We start from the raw sequence: 18,821 nt of genomic DNA on the forward strand, positions 1-18,821 counted from the left end.
TGTATTGCTCGATCAACCATGGAATCTGAATTTATAGCTCTTGAACTGGTTAGTCAAGAAGCAGAATGGTTGAGAGCTCTAGTAGTAGATGTTCCATTGTGGGGGAATTCTTCTGCACCCATTTCAATGCATTGTGATTCACAGGCAGCTATCGGTACAGCAAAGAATAGTGTCTACAATGGAAAGAGAAGACCTATTCGCATTAGACATGGAATTTTGAAACAACTCTTGAAGAATGGAGTAATTTCCTTAGACTATGTGAGGTCGGAAAAGAATCTAGCAGATCCTTTTACCAAAGGGTTACCTAGAAGAGTTGTACTTGAGTCGTCGAGGGGAATGGGACTAAAGCCTGTTGAGTAAAGGAAATATGGTGGACACCATTCGTGGTCAAACGAAACCATATTTTCCTTGTTATGCACTATACTACTCCCATTCCTATGGCAAATAATAGTGCGTGTGTAATCCATAGCCCGATTAAGTGGTGGTTCATGATAATGGACCTGATGGATGTGTTTTGAAGGTTGAGTTATGAGAAACTCTTAATGATCTCATTTTGAGATCACCTACTTGAGTGTGGAGGTGGGCCGCCTTCTATGAAAGACTCAGGCAGTCTTTCTAGAGCACTCATGAGACCCAAGGTGTACGCATGGCCTTCAAAAGCGTTGTAATGTATTATCGCGGAACAGCAAAAAGTTTTTAAGGTTATTTACGTGTTGTGGGGGTCTCAGATGAAGTTTTAGAAGTTCAAGAGTAATTCACTTCTAAAACGTCACCCTGTTGCCTCATCTCACTACGTATCAATTCAATCGAAAGACATTGATACTTAAGTTCTTCATAACCTTATCGTATTCTTTTTATTTGCCCAGAAAATTATCTTCTTTGTGCTATTTTAAAATTGTTTTTTATAAAGCCATTTGTGGGGGATTGTTAGAAAATGGCTTTGTTATGTTGAATGAAAAATGGCTTTGAAAGTGTGGGGTATATTTGTCTTTAACCACTTTGCTCTCAAGAGCACTTTTACAATCCCACATGGGAAACTTATAACCCTTTGAGTGGGTATATATAGAATTGGGCTTTAGAAACCTTTAAATTGTGTTAAGTGGTTTTTAGCAAATATACCACACGCGCACGCTCGCTCGTTCGTTTGCGCGACGCCCGACTGGACTGGGCCTGAATTTTATTTTATTTTTTATCCGTTTCAACTTTTTTGAATTTTTCTTCAACATTTTAATTAGTAAAAAACAGAACCTTATTTATCTCCTGGTCTCACTCCACGTTCTAACGTGTATATGAACGTTCTAACGTTCATATTTCTGTGGCCTATAAATACAGTAAGGTTCCAGCTTTTCTAAACACAGTTTTTCTTTCAATCGTTTTTCCTGGGCAATTAAAATACTCTTTTGCTGTTCTACAATCTTCGACTTTGAGTGCACAGGTTCGAAGGTTTTTTGTGTTAACCTTGGGGAGCGACCAGAGTTACAGATTGCACCTCGGTCTGCTGAAATCGGTTTCAAGGCAGTGGCCTCCGCCACGGCACAATCCGATTTTCATTCTTAATTTCAATTCCGTTTTTCTGTAACCCTCCTTTGTTTCTAACATTAGGTGGCTGGCTTCCTCGTTTTCTTGAGTGCATTTTCTTTACATTTTTCGTGAGCAAAACATAATTTCTGACAGGTTGGCTAGGGAGGCTCATGAGCCCCCCTCGGTGTTCCTAATCTTCCAGGGTTGATTCTCTACTTATTGAATGAGGATAACGTTAGGGCTGTTTTCCGTAGAATGGTTTCAGACCGAGTCTTTTGTTTTCATGTTTATTTTATTTTATTTTGTTACATTTTTTTATACTTATTGCCCATAATAAACATAATGATAAGTGTTAAGTATCTAACTAGCGGGATGCATATCAAACTCAATGATTTTATTTATTTATGACATGATATTTTATAATTCAGAAGTACGGTCTTTTTATTTCATTGATTAGAAAATAGTTCGGTAAAATTAAAAATTTAGAAAAAATAATACGAAATACTTCTAATTGAGTTTCATGTTTTTTTATAAAATAAGTACATCATTTCATAAATAAGAAAACATCAAAGTACAACAAGAAAATAAGGAACAATACCTTACATAAGTACAGGCTATGCCTAGTACAGAAACTATAAAGGTAAGAAAATGGCTACAATGAGCAAAACAAACCATTAAAGGCACAACAAAAACAAACAGAAACATATACTTTTTGAAACTCCAAATTTGCAGATAAGCATTTGTAATTCAATCTCCATCATTTAAACTTCTCTGAATCTTTGGATCTTGGTCCTTTCTTTTGCAACCATGTAGATATAGTGATCTACGTATAAGATCTATCATTTTTGCTCTTGCTAAAACAGAAAATGTTACAAATGAAAAGATAATAAACAACAAATGCAATTGAAACAGATTAAGAGATCCTGTAAAATATATGCAATCTAACAAAATCTTATTGAACAAAGAAAAGAAGAAAAATAAAAAACAGAACGATGTAAGGAGGAAAAAGGAAGACAATCTTCCTTCTTCTTTCTCAAATAGAAAACTGCAATTTGAAAGAGAATAAAATTTCAATCAACAGGAAGATCAAATAGAAAACTGTAATGGAGTTTCATATTAGTATCCCTTGTTAGAGCTTAAGAATTTATCAGCTGTTACTATTATTTCTTTTTTATTATTGATTTATTGTTAGCTATCTGTAATATAAAATGGTTTTTTCTTTTAATCATTATTTTTTTTTTTGTTTCTAATCAACCACTTTATATCTAGTTATTCTTACAGTAAAACAATAACAATAACCAGAAAAAAAGAAAAAAAGAAAACTATATAATTTTTATTGAAGAAGAATTTGTTTATTATAATCATCAATAGTTAATGTAATAAATTAAAAATTAAATAATTTACCAATAAAAATCTACAAAATCATAATTATTTTTCATTATTATCAACATGATATTATTAAAAAAAGGCAAAAAGCATATTTAAGCCCCTAAACTTTATCTGTTTTAAGGATCAAGCCCCTGATCAATTATTTTTCCACATTAAGCCCCTGAACATTGATTTTGTTATGGTTTAGGCCCTTATTTAACATTTCTGTCGAGTTTGGACTGCATACATCGTTAGGGCGATTCGGCTTGTTGACATGGACAAATAAAAAAAGATTTCTTTGAATAGGAGCAGTGTTATAAAAGTCGGTAGGCGCTAGTCGGGCGGAAAAGACTTCCAAAGATTAATCGGGGATTAATCGAAGATTAATCGGTGATTAATCGGATTTGTATTTTTTCTATTTTTAGATTTATATTAAATAAATATTATATAAACACATTTAAAATATAAATTATACTATCTAAAAATAATAATAACAAATATTATATAATAGAAAAATATAAATATTTATTTTAAATAAATAATAAAATAGTTATTAGTTAATACTAATTACTTGTATTATTTTTTACTAATTATAATTTATAAATTAGGCCGATTTTAATCCACTTCCGCCGATTTTAATATATTTCAGTCGATTTTTTCCGCCTAGACCGATTTTTTCCGCCTAACCCGACTTGTCTGACTTGACCGACTTGTCCGACTTAACCCGATTTGAACCGCCTATGCGGAAGAAAATCGGGCTCCCGACTTATACCGACCAGTTATATAAAATCGGCCGGTGTGGTAAAAATCACAGATATATCGGCCGATTAGTCGCCGACTTGACCGATTTTTAGAACACTGAATAGGAGAGATAAAAAATTAAAAATTAAAACGAAATTATAGAAACTAATTTTCAGTATATTCTTCCAAACTCGATTTTCTTCTCTCCCATTTTGTGATTTTCAACATTAAAATTGCCAAATCGATCTTCTCATCTCCTAAACTCGAAAAAAAAAGTTAAATAAGGACCTAAACCATAACAAAATCAATGTTCAGGGGCTCAATGTGGAAAAATAATTGATCAAGGACTTGATCCTTAAAACAGATAAAGTTAAGGGCTTAAATATGCTTTTTGCCTAAAAAAAATGAAAACATATTTACATTTCACTAGGTTGTAATTCCATCCGAAAGAAAAGGGCATTAAAGTAAAATAAAAAAATCTGGGAGCCTCCTAAACCCAGCCGATAAATATCCCCTCTATCTACAACTTTGTAAACCTCTCCTCATCTCTTTCTCTCTTTGCCGAAAAACCTTATCTTTTCAATTTCGAAAAGCCATGTCTACAGCTACTGCTGCTTCTTCTTCTTTGGTTCTTCCTTCTCTCAATCCTAAAACCCTATCCCTTTGCAACCCCATTAAACCCACTTCCGTTTCTTTCCTTTCTTCTTCTTCCTCTTCTCTCAGGTTCCACGGCAAATCTATCTTCTCCGTTCCCACTTCAATTTTCTCCTCTCGCTTCGTTCCCAGCGTTGCAATTTCTTCCGAGTTTGGTCAGGAAGAGGACGTTTCTAGCGACGGAGATGAACCTAGTTTCGCTCCTGACCTCAAATTGTTTGTCGGTAATCTTCCTTTCACCGTTGACAGTGCTCAGCTCGCTAGTTTGTTTGAAAACGCTGGAAACGTTGAGATGGTTGAGGTATTTCTTTTTATTCTTCTTATTTTACTCAATTTTGGTATAATTTACTGTTTTTGAGGCTTTATTTGTAGTTTTGAGCTCTGAAATTACTCTTCTGTTGGTTCACCCTTTGCTAGGGTTCTATGTAAGGGTTTTATTTAGGGTTTCAGAGTTGTTTATGTTTTATATGATATAAATGCAATAGAAACGATAATATGTATAAGGATTGTCTGTGTAAATTGACGTTAAGAATGTTTTACTCTAAGAAAAGGAGATATGTCTAGTTTATTGTGGTTTATGCTATTTGAATATGTTGTTAATTGATGTTTATTATTTTTTGAAGGTCATATATGATAAAGTGACTGGGAGAAGCAGAGGATTTGGCTTTGTGACCATGTCTTCTATTGAGGAAGTTGAAGCTGCTGCTCAGCAATTCAATGGCTATGTAAGTGCTCGGTTGGTTCTTCTTTTTGCTGTTTTACTGCAAATTGTAGATATGAAGTGTTTGGTTAGTATTGAAAAATAACTACTAATAGCTAGCTTAAAGCTAACAGCAGTAACATATAACAACAATTGAAACAAACAAGCCCTGAGTCTTATAAGGCGCTAATTGGGTTTTTATGTGTTTCTAACTTCAGCAAATTTTTGGAAGTGAAGAAGTATGTAATTCTTACATGAACTTTAATTTGGGTGCAGCTGAAGATTTTGTTTCTACTTTTATTAATGTTGCAATGTTGGTTGTGTTTAATTCGTTTTTTTTTTTTTTGTTTCTGTTTATTGTTTCGTTGTGTTGTCTAATTCAAGTGTTAGGCTATTGCATCTAATCTAATTAAACATTTTGCAATTGCAGGAACTTGATGGGAGGTCATTGAGGGTGAATTCTGGACCTCCTCCCCCGAGAGAATCTTCTTTTCCTAGAGGAGGAGGAGGTGGTGGTGGCAGTTTCGACTCGTCCAACCGTTTGTATGTTGGCAACCTTTCTTGGGGTGTTGATAACTTGGCACTTGAGAACTTGTTCAGCGAGCAAGGAAAGGTTGTCGATGCTAAGGTAGTTTATGACAGGGAGACTGGTAGATCAAGGGGCTTCGGTTTTGTTACATATAACTCAGCTGAAGAGGTCGAAAGTGCCATTGAGTCGTTGAATGGCGCTGTAAGTTTATCTTTTCTACTCCTCTTGTTGATCTGTCCATGTCTGATTTGCATTCAATCCTATCTAGTTACTAGTAGTTTACATGTATGAAGTCACTGATTGAATTTCTTTCAATCCAGGAATTGGATGGCAGAGCAATTCGTGTCTCTGTAGCTGAAGCTAGGCCACCGAGGCGCCAATATTGAGAACTAAAACATGTTCCCTGTATGTCTCCTTGAACAAATGCTTCAGGTACCGCTCTCTCTGTTCGTTAGCATTTTGTATACCTTCAGGCTTGTAAATCAGTTGCTTTCGCATTCTTGAACCATTCTGATGTGATGAATTTGACTTTTATGAATGGGGCATCTGTCATTTTTTCTGAATTGAACCTCTAATTTTTATTACAGGAACTTGGAAGATAACCAGCTGCAGTCTACATATGGATCTTCGTAGAGCGGATGCGACATTGTCGTTGTTGGTAGGTTGGTTATGGGCATGAGTGTTGCCCCTTTTTGATGTGTGGTAGATGAACAAAATGATCATGATGAAAGACTCATATTGAGGCCATTATTGATATAGAGTTTTAATGTCTATTGTTTAGTTGAATTTCTTATGTGTGTTGCTAGCAACTCTTTTTGATGAATGTAAGATGCAGTAAATGCTAATTCAGTATGTTTTTCACTAAGATACTCACTATGAAATTAACATTTATTTCTTACCCTATATTGATTCCAAAAACAGCTTTTAAATTGGCTAAGAATCACTAAATTCTTTCTGCTCCTATCCTTATAATTGGTACAAGCGGTGATTTTATATGATGAATTGGTTAAAGGTTCATGTCATTAAAGTTTTGGTTATTTAGGTACCGTTTGTTTCACTAACCTACTCTTCATCCTCTTTACTTATTTTTCTATGTTTGATTATAATATCAGAAAATATTTTCCTGTCAATTAATTTGAAGTATATAATTATTTTATTTATATTTGTTATTTTCAATTATATATATTATAATAAAACATGGTGGAAAGTGTAAAAATGAAAAACCGGAAAACGTAAAATGAAAAAATGAAAAACGTGATTCCGATGGATCATAGAATTTCAAAAAAATTGTAAAATATTGTGATTAATGATGTTGAAGATATGTTAAATTTGTACGCATTAACTTTTTTGAAAATAAGAGAAGATATATTTTTGAAAATAAAAGGAGAAGATATATTGGATGAAGATCAGAATAGAGAAATCAAAATTAAAACATCTCGAAATATAGAAACTGTTTATATAATAAATATGGTCGGTGACAATGATTTCGAAGAAATCAAACAAATATCAAAAAAAAAAAAAATATCAAGTAAACAAACAAGTATCAAACAAACAAAAAGAAAATAAAAGAGAAATCAACGGATATTCATGTGCAATAATAACAATCGAACTTATCAGCAGATAAAACAACAGCGAGAACGGTGGAGAGAACGATATAAATAAGTGGTGGTGGTCGGTGAGTGGCTATTGCAACTTGAAGAAGACAAGAATGATGGATGGGTAAGGAAGTCGTAATAAAGAATAACATTTAACTGCTATTAAAAGGAAGTAATAGAGTTCTAATTTTGGAAAAGCAAAACATTTTTTCCAATTCATTCACAGTTGACTTGCTAAATATTTTCTGTTGACTTATTTTTCAAAACAAACAAACATCGGAAAATTAGAAAAATATTTTTCTGCATAATATTTTCCGATAAATAAACAGACATTAGTCTCAATTTTAGTTAATTAAATTTATTTATTTGGCTAATTGTGATGGCACACTGCCATCTATTTTGGTATTTTTAAGTGAGAGTGTTGTAAGATTTTGATTAGGAGATCCATTTGATTATAAAAAATAAAAAAATATATGAATAAATTGAGAAATATATCGTTCAATTAAAGTGTGAACATGTCTTTTTTCCTATTATGTTAAAAATTGAGAAAGAGTCATCGACTTCAATTAAAGCATAGACATAGCTTTTCACATGAGTACTATCTTTCTATTTCCTTTGGGTTATTTTTTTTTTATGCTTGAAGTTTGATACCTTATCTACACATGTGCCCAACAACCCATTGCTAACTAACCCAAGAAAATAAAGAATAGTGTGCTGAAATGAGGTAAATTACATACATGATATACAATACTTATTTTTACACTTTGGTGTACAACCTTCAATTTTGCACATAAAAGTTTACAACATTTCAATGACTTTACATTAAAGTGTACAACCGGTAATTGTGACCAAACAACCCAAAGTCAACGCACCACATCATTATTTTTCATCATACCCATTATAAAAAGTGGGACCCACTTTTTATGCAACTACTAAAACATCCTTATCATTTATACAATAACTAAAATGCCATTATCTTCTTCCTTCAATTTTTCTCCATCTCCTCTCTTTCTCTCTCCATTTCTCTCTCTAACTCCTCTCTAAGTCTCTCTCTAACTCCTCTCCAAGTCATCTTCTTCAAGAAGCATAAAAATAAACTCCTGCAATTTCTCCCTTAATTATTATGAGAATTTGGTCTTGCAAATTTACTATTGCTCCATTTTATAATATATAAACTTGTGGCATTACTTATGATGAAGATTGAATTATTGGTAGCTACTACTTTTTATATGGTTGAATTTTTTTTTTTGAAATTTCGTTTGATGTAAAATTGACCTTCCAATCGAGCAATTATGTATTCGCCACTTAGTTTGCATGGAAATAGCTCCATTTCCGCATTTGAGCAAAGAGCTAAAAACACACTCCAAATTCTCTAATATTCATGAAGTAACTAAGTGAGAAGAGAATGTTATTTGAATTCTATCTTAATCTGAATTTCCTCTTCCAAACAATTCTTGGTCATATTTATACTAATTACAAACTAAGAGTAACCTTCCTTTATAGAGTGATGATCAATATTTAAAAAAAATGAATGTATAGTAATAGTATAATTGGATGAATAATTTTGTACATCCTTTTATTTAATTTTAATGTTTATCAAATTCTTTACTTTCTTGGACTTTTTATATTATCTTAATATATTTCATCCAAAAGTAAAAATAGAAATGTTATCTTAATTACATTGGAAATGGATGGGCCAACTCACCGAGTTAGACAACACAAGTCATGCTGATGTGATTTTACCAAATCACTAACTTGGAATTGATTATATGCTGAAAATTACTGATATATTCACTATGGCATATAACTCATTATCATAAGTAGCCAATTTTTTCCTCGAATCACATTATTTTTCACTGAAATAGGCAATTGGTATCACACATTGACTCCGACTCCGATAGCATCACACTCTACCTCAAATAACTTGTCAAAATCCGAAAATCTAAGGGCCGACGATGTGCTATATTTCTCCTTGATAAGGGTGAAACTACTCTCTTGCTCATCTTCCCATTTGAACCTCTTTCCTTTCTTTAAACACTCGGTGAGTGGAGCCACAATGGTGCTAAAATTCCAAAAGAATCTCTGGTAAAATGTGGCTAGCCCATGAAAGCTCTAGATATCTCCCACATTACAAGGTGTCAGCCACTATTGTATAGTTATCGCTTTCTCTTCATCAATCCGGATGACATCTCCACTCACCACATCACCCAAGAATACAGAACTCTCCATCATAGAATCAACTACACCGAAACACACTGAGATGAGAAATGATGATCCATGGACTAAGAGAGATGGACTAAGGTAGAGAGGGGGTGACATACATATGAGAGAGAGAGAGAGAATTTTCTCTTTACTAATTTCTGACATTATGTTATGAGATTAGTATAATGATTATGGTTATAACTATGTATTTACACTGTTCAAACCCAAGACCGTCTAGACAGCCTAAGCTCTCGAACTTGAGAATTCGTCCCAATTTTTTCCGATTAGTCTCTCTAGGTGTTCTATTAGCTCCTAGGCCATTTTTAATCGGCTAGGTTCCACCTAAACCGCATAGACGCTGCCGAGACTGCCTAGGAGCCTCCTAATCGATGATGAATAAATTTTTATATTATTAAGTATTTTTCTTTATTATAATTCACTTTTGAACATTGTCGAATGATTATTTGTAAATTGTGTTTATTATTTTCAGATATTTTAATTTAATTGCATTATTTACATATTTTCATGATATGATTTGAGATTTTAAGGACATTGTTTCACAGCTGTAGGTGATTATATTACTTGCGAACATTATATTATATTTTATTTATTTGATTTATTTTAATGATATCGTTGTTATAATATTGATGTTTACACATTTTTAAAGATATATGTTACAAATATACGTATTTTTCTATATTAAATAATTTTATATCATTATTTTTTTTTGATTGATATATCATTATTTTTAGATAGTATAATACATGTTTTAATTGAATTTATATAACAATTTTTTGATTAACAAATAAAAAATACAAAATTAAAAATCCAATTAATCTCTGATTAATCCCAAACTAATCCCCGATTAATCTTCGAGAGCCTTGTCCGCCCAACTAGCACCTAACGTTTTTTAGAACCTTATGTATTGGGTCTTCACCATAATTATATATATAACCTTGATCCGACCCATTTTCTTTACGGACGGATAATATTCGATCCATGTCGAGTATTCCTAACATTAAGTAATGGGTCATAACCCATTTAACAACTCGTTTAACTCCCAATTAAACGAATTATAGTTGATCCATTTATGAGTTGGGTCATAACGAGTCGACCCACCTAACTGTTAAGCCCAAAATATATATATATCATCATTATTTACATCAGTTTCACTACGGATTTGTGCTGTTTATATCTATTTAGCGTACTTTTACGTCCGAATATGTTTTTTTCATGCAAGATACCTAAATATTTGGTAAAATCCAAATAGGAACGAAAAGAGGTCAGAAACAAAGGAAAAACCCTACAAAAGGAGTCGAAGACGATGAAAATCAAACGCACCGAAACGAAGACGAGGAACGAAGTCGGAGACATGATAAACATCCCGTGTCGCGACCGAGATTCCTTATTCTCGGCCGCGACACGCGTCGCCCAGTCACTGTTCCCTTTCGTCCAAAGGATGAAATTTCACTTCCCTATTCTCGGCTGAGAATTTCCATTCTCGGTAACTTCAGAAATCCTGTCAGCACAACATACACTTGTTCGTTTTCAAAGAAACGCGTCCGTTCGAGTAGATAGAAATGTCTCTTCGCAGCAGACATGTCCCTTAGACTCGACTCTTCAACAACTATAAATAGAGAGTTGATTTCAGAGTTGAATGATATAGTTGAGAGTTAAGATTTAGTACAGAATTAATGCAGAAATTCTGAGTCAAACGATTCAGAGTTAGAAATTCGATTTTGTAAAAAGCGATATGATATACACACATTGTTTATTCATTAATTACAAACACAGTAGCATTTAGATTTAGATTAAGATTTGTTCAAACTAGTTTACATTTTGGTAGTAGATGAACCATCTCTATTCCAAAGAATCAGCGAGAAGATTAAGTAGAGGATTCGATCCCGGAGCCTGACAAACTCTAACGAGGTTTGAGGAAAGGATTGACGATCCGGAACTCTCATGTCGTTTTGAATGCTTCCATGCTTTTTATTCTCTGTAAACTTGTATCAAATTCATACTTCATCTAATAAAGTTCATGCAATTCAATATAATTTTATGTAGCACTTCTGTAAATGATCCGAAGTGAGTTCTGATGTTTTCATTAAAACGTAGTTAAATTCAATATCATTACAAGGAAACTTTATTGAACACTTAGGCAAATTCATTCCGCGAGAATTAATTTGGTTAAGGTAGCAATCTATCCCGACCGTAGGAAGATTGTTCGCGGTTCAAAGTCCTTTAATTAAAGGAGTTTACGTTATTACATTTTTATAGTTTATACAAAGTTTAAAGTTGTTTTCTTTGCTTAATGCAAACGAACACAATTATTCTCTTATTTAAACACTAAACGTTTCTGTTTTGTAATTCATATTCAAAACAGAATTGCTTTCTAACATTCTACATATTCTAACCTAATTCTTATTCAATCAATATCAAAACCAATTTCAAATAACGATTATCTATTTTTATAAACCTTAAGTCGTATTTAATCTACACGTAAAGAAGTTTTTATTGAAAAAACATTCCCTGTGGGATCGATAGCTTTTTATTACTACAAGCGAAACCGTGCACTTGCGGAAATCGCTCAACACTAACCCATATAAAAAATGAGTTGGATCACAAGTTAGTTGGATTGACTCATTAACCCATATATTATAATTGGGTTGATTCTCTCTTGTCTCCTCTTTATGCTTCTTTTTTTCCTGGAATTCCTGAAATTTGGAGTTCCAAAAAATTCTAAAAAATTATGGAAGAATTTTTTTTGAGTTCCAAATTTCTAAAATTCCAGAATCCATAATTTTTTGAAATTTCAAATTTCTAGAATTTTAGAATTTTTTCAAGTTCCAGATTTCTAGAATTTCAGAATTTTTTAAAATTCCAGATTTTTGGAATTCCTTAATTCCAAAATTCAAGAATTTCAGAAATATGGAATTTCAGAATTCTAGAATTCCAAATTTCTAGAATTTCTTAGACTTCTATTTCTAGAATTCCAAAATCTTTTAAAATTCCAATTTTTTTTGAAATTCTAGAATCTTGAATTCCATATTTTTTTTAATTCCAAATTTATGGAATTCCAAAATCCAGAGTTTTCTAGAATTCCAGAAACTTTTGAATTCCAAATTTCTAGAATTCTAAAATTTTTGGAATTCCAGAAAATTATGGAATTCTAGATTCCAAAATGGGTTCTTAGAAGTATAGATGTATTTGGAACATAAAAAATCATAAGAACTTGAGTTTATAGACAGTGGTAGAAGGTATGAGGTGCCAACACCTCCCGGCTATCGGGACCCATCCTTTATACTACTTGTTAGGCCTTTGTACACATTTTTACATTTTTAATTTCTTTTTTTTTTAATGTTTTTCCATTTTTATGCTTTTAGATTTTTTAGATTTAACTTGTAATTATATTTAGTTAATCGGGTTAAACAAGTTAAATATGTTGAATGTTAATATAATATCTTGAATTTTAATTTTAATTGTATTTATATCAAATTTTGTATAACAAGGGGAACTTGCTGGGCAACATGGAGCACGGTGCCATCCTCTTTGCTATTACTTGTCACCAAATCTGGAAGTGGAGGAATGAAGAATTATTTGCGGGTAAGGCTGTCCTTATTCCTGATTTACTGTTTTTCTTCTCGAAGAAGCTCTTTGTTATTACTAAAAGCTTTGAAAGAGATTCCCTTGTTCGCCCCTCCCCGGATAAAGAGATCCTGCTAGTTGGCTGGAGTAAGCCTAGAGAAGGGTTTGCTAAGTTGAATACTGATGGCTCCTGCCCTAGCAATGGCAGAATTGCTGCTGGAGGAGTTCTTCGGGATGCTGGTGGCAATTGGATGGCGGGGTTTACCCATAACTTGGGGACGGGCTCCTCCTTTTCTGCGGAGCTCTGGGGTATATTGTCAGGTATTAAACTCGCCATTCGCATGGGTGTTAAAAAGCTCTCGGTGGAATCTGATAATCTGGAGGCTATTAACAGGATTTCAGATAGCCAAGCTGTTTGTCTGAAGAGCCAGAATTTCATCAAAGCTATTTTGAGGCTTCGTCCTGCCTTTGAGTATCTTAATTTCTCCCATATTTTTAGGGAGCAAAACCGCGTGGCGGATCGCTTAGCAGCTGCTGGGCATGGGAGAATGTTAGGTGTTTCTACCCTATCTGTTCCTCCTTCTTTTCTTTTGCCTTCTCTCCTAGAGGATAGGATTGGAGTCAGCCTTCCTAGACTGATCCCGGTGTAGGTTTTTTGTTGGTTTTGTTTTTTTCCTTTCCTTTCTTACCAAAAAAACAAATTGGTTTAAATGAGTCAACCCATATAAAGTTTAATAAATGAGTTATATCATATCCGCCTGTTTATTAAATGGGCCATCAAACTCATTTATTAAAGGGAAAATTACAGAGAAATGACAATTTTAAAAAGTATCTACAAATTTGTCAATAGCCGATTTTAATTGTATCAAGCCTAGGTAGTTAAAGGAAAACTCCTTTTCTCCCCGACAATTCATAACCCATTTAAAATATTAATTTGACATTTTCAAGATAAAAATTCATACTTTTGATATATTAAGAATAAAATTACTAACAGGGATAAAACAATAATATTGTTATAATTTATGATTTTCATGTAAAGAACCCTGCTTTGGGCTGTGACAACCCATATATTAAATGAATTGATCAATCCATTTATTCACTTTGACAATCACAATTTATTTTATCAACATAAAATTTATTTTATTAAAAATAAAAGAAAATATTTAAAATGATATATATTAAAAATAAAACTATATGTCAAAATTTAGCCCTCATTGGTAGATGATCTGTAAATTCCACTGTAAACCCTCATCGAGGTCTGTGGTTTGCCCTGATCTTGGGAGTGGGTAGACCTACCCTTACCTAAACTTTTTGCCTACAAAAAAAATAAAATAAAACTATATAAAATGATAAAGATTGATAAGATATTATATTAAATAATAAAAATATGATAATAAAAGTTTAGGAGAATAAATTATAGATACACAAATAACAAATATAAATATAGAATTCTCTATACTATATATATAATAGCGGAAGCAAAGAGAATTTACAAGAGTGTTTTAGAAGTTTTTTTTGCTTAGTTGGCACCATATGAGCAAAAAGAATAAATGAGTTTTTTTTTGAAAATAAATAAATAAATGAGTTAATGAGATTTTATTATCTCTATAGCATGAGTACTATATTAACACATTACGTATTGTCAATTACTAGCCCATTAATTAAAGTACTAAAAGAAAGTATGAGTTACAAGAAGATGAAAAAACACAACAACAACAACAACAACAACAACAAGAGCAAAGCCTTAGTCCCGAAATGATTTGGGGTCGGCTAACATGAACCATCATATAAAACCGTGAAATCAAGTCGTGTCAGCAATACAAATTCGCTCCCTCCACTCCGTCCTATCCACTACCATATTTTTCTCAATTCCCAGTAAACTCATATCACTCTCGATCACCCTCCTCCAAGTTTGCTTAGGTCTTCCCCTACCCCTCACCACTACATCCCTTTGCCACTCTTCGGTTCTCCTAACCGGCGCATCAAGCGCTCTACGTCTCACATGGCCAAACCACCTTAGTCGGTTTTCTCTCATTTTATTCTCAATAGATGTGACCCCTACATTTGTCCTAATTATTTCATTACTCACCCGATCCTTTCTCGTATGACCACACATCCATCTCAACATATGCATCTCCGGCACCGACATCTTATGGATGTGGCAGTGTTTCACTGCCCAACACTCCGTACCATATAACAATGCTGGTCTAATTGCCGTCCGGTAGAATTTCTCCTTCAATCTATTAGGCATGTCGGGGTCACAAAGGAAACCCGTAGCACTCTTCCACTTCGACCAACCAGCTTTAATCCTATGAGTAACATCTCCATCTACTTCTCCATCCGTTTGGATAATAGATCCTAAATATCGGAAGCAATCCGAGGCCTGAACTCCTCTCCCATCTAGGGTGATTGTCCCTGCCTCCCTACTCCTATGGCCGCTAAACTTACACTCCAAATATTCCGTCTTACTTCGGCTCAACTTAAAGCCTCTAGATTCTAGAGTTTGTCTCCATAGTTCCAACTTCCTCTCCACTCATTCTTTCGTCTCATCAACCAACACAATATCATCTGCAAACAGCATGCACCATGGTATACCATCTTGAAGTGAACTTGTTAGTTCATCCATAACGATGGCAAAAAGAAATGGGCTTAGTGCGGAACCTTGATGCACTCCAATCGTAATAGGAAAATCTTCAGTCTTCCCAACACTAGTACGTACACTCATGCATGCTCCCTCATACATGTCCTTTATGATGTCAATATATTTCCGCGAAATGCCTTTCCTTATCAAGACCCACCAAAGTACTTCCCTTGGTACCTTATCATACGCCTTCTCCAAGTCAATGAAAACCATATGCAAGTCTTTCTTCTTATTTCGATAGTGCTCCATTAATTGTCTCATTAGATGGATGGCTTCCATAGTTGATCTTCCCGGTATAAAGCCAAACTGGTTTTCCGAGATCTTCACCGTCCTCCTTAGCCTTTGTTCGATCACTCGCTCCCAAAGTTTCATAGTGTGACTCATTAATTTGATTCCCCGATAGTTGGCACAATCTTGGACATCGCCTTTGTTCTTATACAAAGGGATTAAGATACTTTTCCTCCATTCTGATGGCATCTTATTGTTTCTCCAAATTTTGTTGAAGAACGTCGTCAACCATTCGATTCCTCTTTCTCCCAAACATCTCCAAATCTCAATAGGGATGCCATCAGGTCCTACTGCTTTCTTCAACTTCATCTTACTTAATGTCATTTTGACTTCACCTTTTTGAATTCTCCGCAGGCATTCATGATTTATCATATCGTGATGGATACTTATATCTCCCACATCTTATCTGCGATCTCCATTAAATAAGTCATCAAAATAGGACCTCAATCGTTCCTTGATATCCTTATCTCCAACTAGGACTTGATGGTCCACATCCTTCACACATTTAACTTTTCCGAGATCTCGCGTCTTCCTATCTCTCATCCGAGCAATTCTATATATGTCTCTTTCCCCTTCTTTCGTATCCAATCTGGTATACAGATCCCGATTCACCTTTGCTCTAGCATCTCGTATGACCTTCTTTACTTCCCTTTTAGCCTCTTTGTATTTTTCGTAGTTCTCATCACTCCTACATTTCCCCAATATTTTATAGGATTCTCGCTTACTCTTTACTGCTTGTCGTACTTCTTCTGTCCACCAAGATGTGTCCTTACCCGGTGGCATGCTACCTTTAGATTCCCCTAGAACTTCATTCGCTACTTCCCTTATACTATGCTCCATCTTAGTCCATATCGAATCTATATCTAAATCCATATTACAAGTCCAAACATCTTTTTTGGTCATCTCATCCACTAATTTTTGTTGATTCTCTCCTTGCAACTTCCACCACTTAATCTTAGTCTCTACTTGTGGTGTTTGTTTTCTTATACATTTCCTACTTCGAAAATCAAGCACCACTACTCTATGTTGGGTTGTCGTACTCTCACCAGGGATCACCTTACAATCAATATAACTCTTTCTCCAAGCACTCCTTACTAAGAAGAAGTCAATTTGGCTCGCATTACCGCCACTCTAATAAGTCACTAGGTGGGATGTTCTCTTCATAAACCATGTGTTCATGATACTCAAGTCATAGGCTGATGCGAATTCCAAAATATCATTTCCTGCTTCATTCTTATCTCCAAAACCATACCCTCCATGCACACTCTCAAACCCATCTCGCCTAGAACCCACGTGTCCATTGAGATCGCCCCCCAGTACCATTTTTTCATCCCTAGGAACCTGTTGCACCACTTCCTCTAAGTCCTCCCAAAAAGCTTGTCTTATAGAGACATCTAATCCTATTTGTGGCGCATATGCACTAATGACATTCACAACCTCATCCCCTATCACTAGCTTGACACTCATAATTCTATCGCTCTTCCTAGACACCGCTACTACATCATCAATATACTCCCTATCAATAAGAATACCTACTCCATTTCTACCCTTATCCTTTCCTGAGTACCAAAGCTTATAACCCCAAGGAGCTATCTCTCTAGCCTTGGCTCCAACCCACTTGGTTTCTTGTAGGCACATTATATTTATTCTCCTTCTCTTCATAACATCTACAATTTCAGCTAATCTTCCTATCAAAGAACCTATGTTCCATGTCCCAAAGCGTAACCTACTACCCTTACACATACCCCTACCCCTACCATTACCGTGGACTAGCTTATTTACCCGCAACCCTTGCATATTTGACACCACCCCCGGGTCTTGGGGTGGCGCGCCGCTTCGGGGCGACGACCTAGCAACCCTTGCACATTTATCACTACAGCCGGGTCTAGGAAGTGCAGCGCGTCGCTGAGTAGGGAACGCCCCAACGGTATTTATAGTATGGTTCATGTCATAAGATGTGGCTAAGTTTTACGCTGGCCGCCACAAACCTACCGCAACCCTCCTCCTTTGTCCGGGCTTGGGACCGAAGAAAATCCAAAAGTCACAAATAAATCTATATATAAAGCATGAGATATAGTATTCCATCGTTATATTCATTGGCTCCCGAAAATCAAAGATCTTCTTTAATTTTGATTATGTATTAGTTTTCTGCTTAATCTTATAATTTTGTTCTTAATTCAAATAATATAATTTTGGGTAAATTCCAAAAAAAACCCCTGTGGTTTGATGTTCTTCCAAAAAAACCCTTGTGGTTTGTTAATACAAAAAAAAGGACTGTGGTTTGCGCCGTTACCCGAAAAACGGAGAATGGCTTAACGGTATTAAAATGCTGACGTGGAACAGGGGTAAAGTTAGAAATTCGATTTTTATTTTTATTTTTTTTATTTTTTTCCCTCTCTCTCTCCTCCTCCTTCTTCTTCCTCTCTTCTCTTCTCTTCTTCCTTCTTCTTCTTCCTTCTTCCTTCTTCTTCTTCTTCTTCTTTTTTTCTTCTATTCTTTTTTTTTAATTTCCGATTTCCGAAGAAATCTGGAAATTTCCGAAATCTGGAAATCCAGATTTCCGAAGAAATCTGGAATTTTTCAGATTTCTGGAAATTTTTCAGAAATCTGGAAATTTTCGAAACTTAAAAAAAAAAGAAAAAAAAAGGTAGAAGAAGAAGGAGGAAGAAGAAGAAGGAAGAAGAAGAAGGAGGAGGAGAGAAGAAGAAGAAGGAAGAAGAAGAAGGAAGAAGAAGAAGGAGGAGGAGAAGGAGAAGGAGGAAGAAGAAGAAGAAGGAAGAAGAAGAAGAGGAGAGAGAGAGGGATAAAAAAATAAAAAAAATAAAAAAATTCGAATTTCCAACTTTACCCCTGTGCCACGTCAGCATTTTAACACCGTTAAGCCATTTTCCGTTTTTCGGGTAACGGCGCAAACCACAGTCCTTTTTTTTTTGTATTAACAAACCACAAGGGTTTTTTTGGAAGAATATCAAACCACATGAGTTTTTTTTTGGAAGT

The 18,821-nt window shown here is 34.5% G+C and overlaps 1 protein-coding gene across 1 annotated transcript; it reads left to right on the plus strand.

Annotated features, from left to right (window-relative positions):
- The first annotated feature begins 4,150 nt into the window (after window positions 1-4,150).
- Window positions 4,151-6,416, plus strand: LOC136209169 (29 kDa ribonucleoprotein A, chloroplastic). The gene is made up of 5 exons (XM_066000568.1): window positions 4,151-4,585; window positions 4,908-5,009; window positions 5,415-5,714; window positions 5,834-5,945; window positions 6,101-6,416. The coding sequence occupies exons 1-4, from the start codon at window positions 4,226-4,228 to the stop codon at window positions 5,897-5,899; spliced, it is 828 nt and encodes a 275-aa protein (XP_065856640.1). The 5' UTR covers window positions 4,151-4,225; the 3' UTR covers window positions 5,900-5,945; window positions 6,101-6,416.
- The last annotated feature ends 12,405 nt before the right edge of the window (window positions 6,417-18,821 follow it).

The sequence above is a fragment of the Euphorbia lathyris genome, chromosome 10 (genome assembly GCF_963576675.1).
Source record: "Euphorbia lathyris chromosome 10, ddEupLath1.1, whole genome shotgun sequence".
Classification (NCBI taxonomy): Eukaryota; Viridiplantae; Streptophyta; class Magnoliopsida; order Malpighiales; family Euphorbiaceae; genus Euphorbia; species Euphorbia lathyris.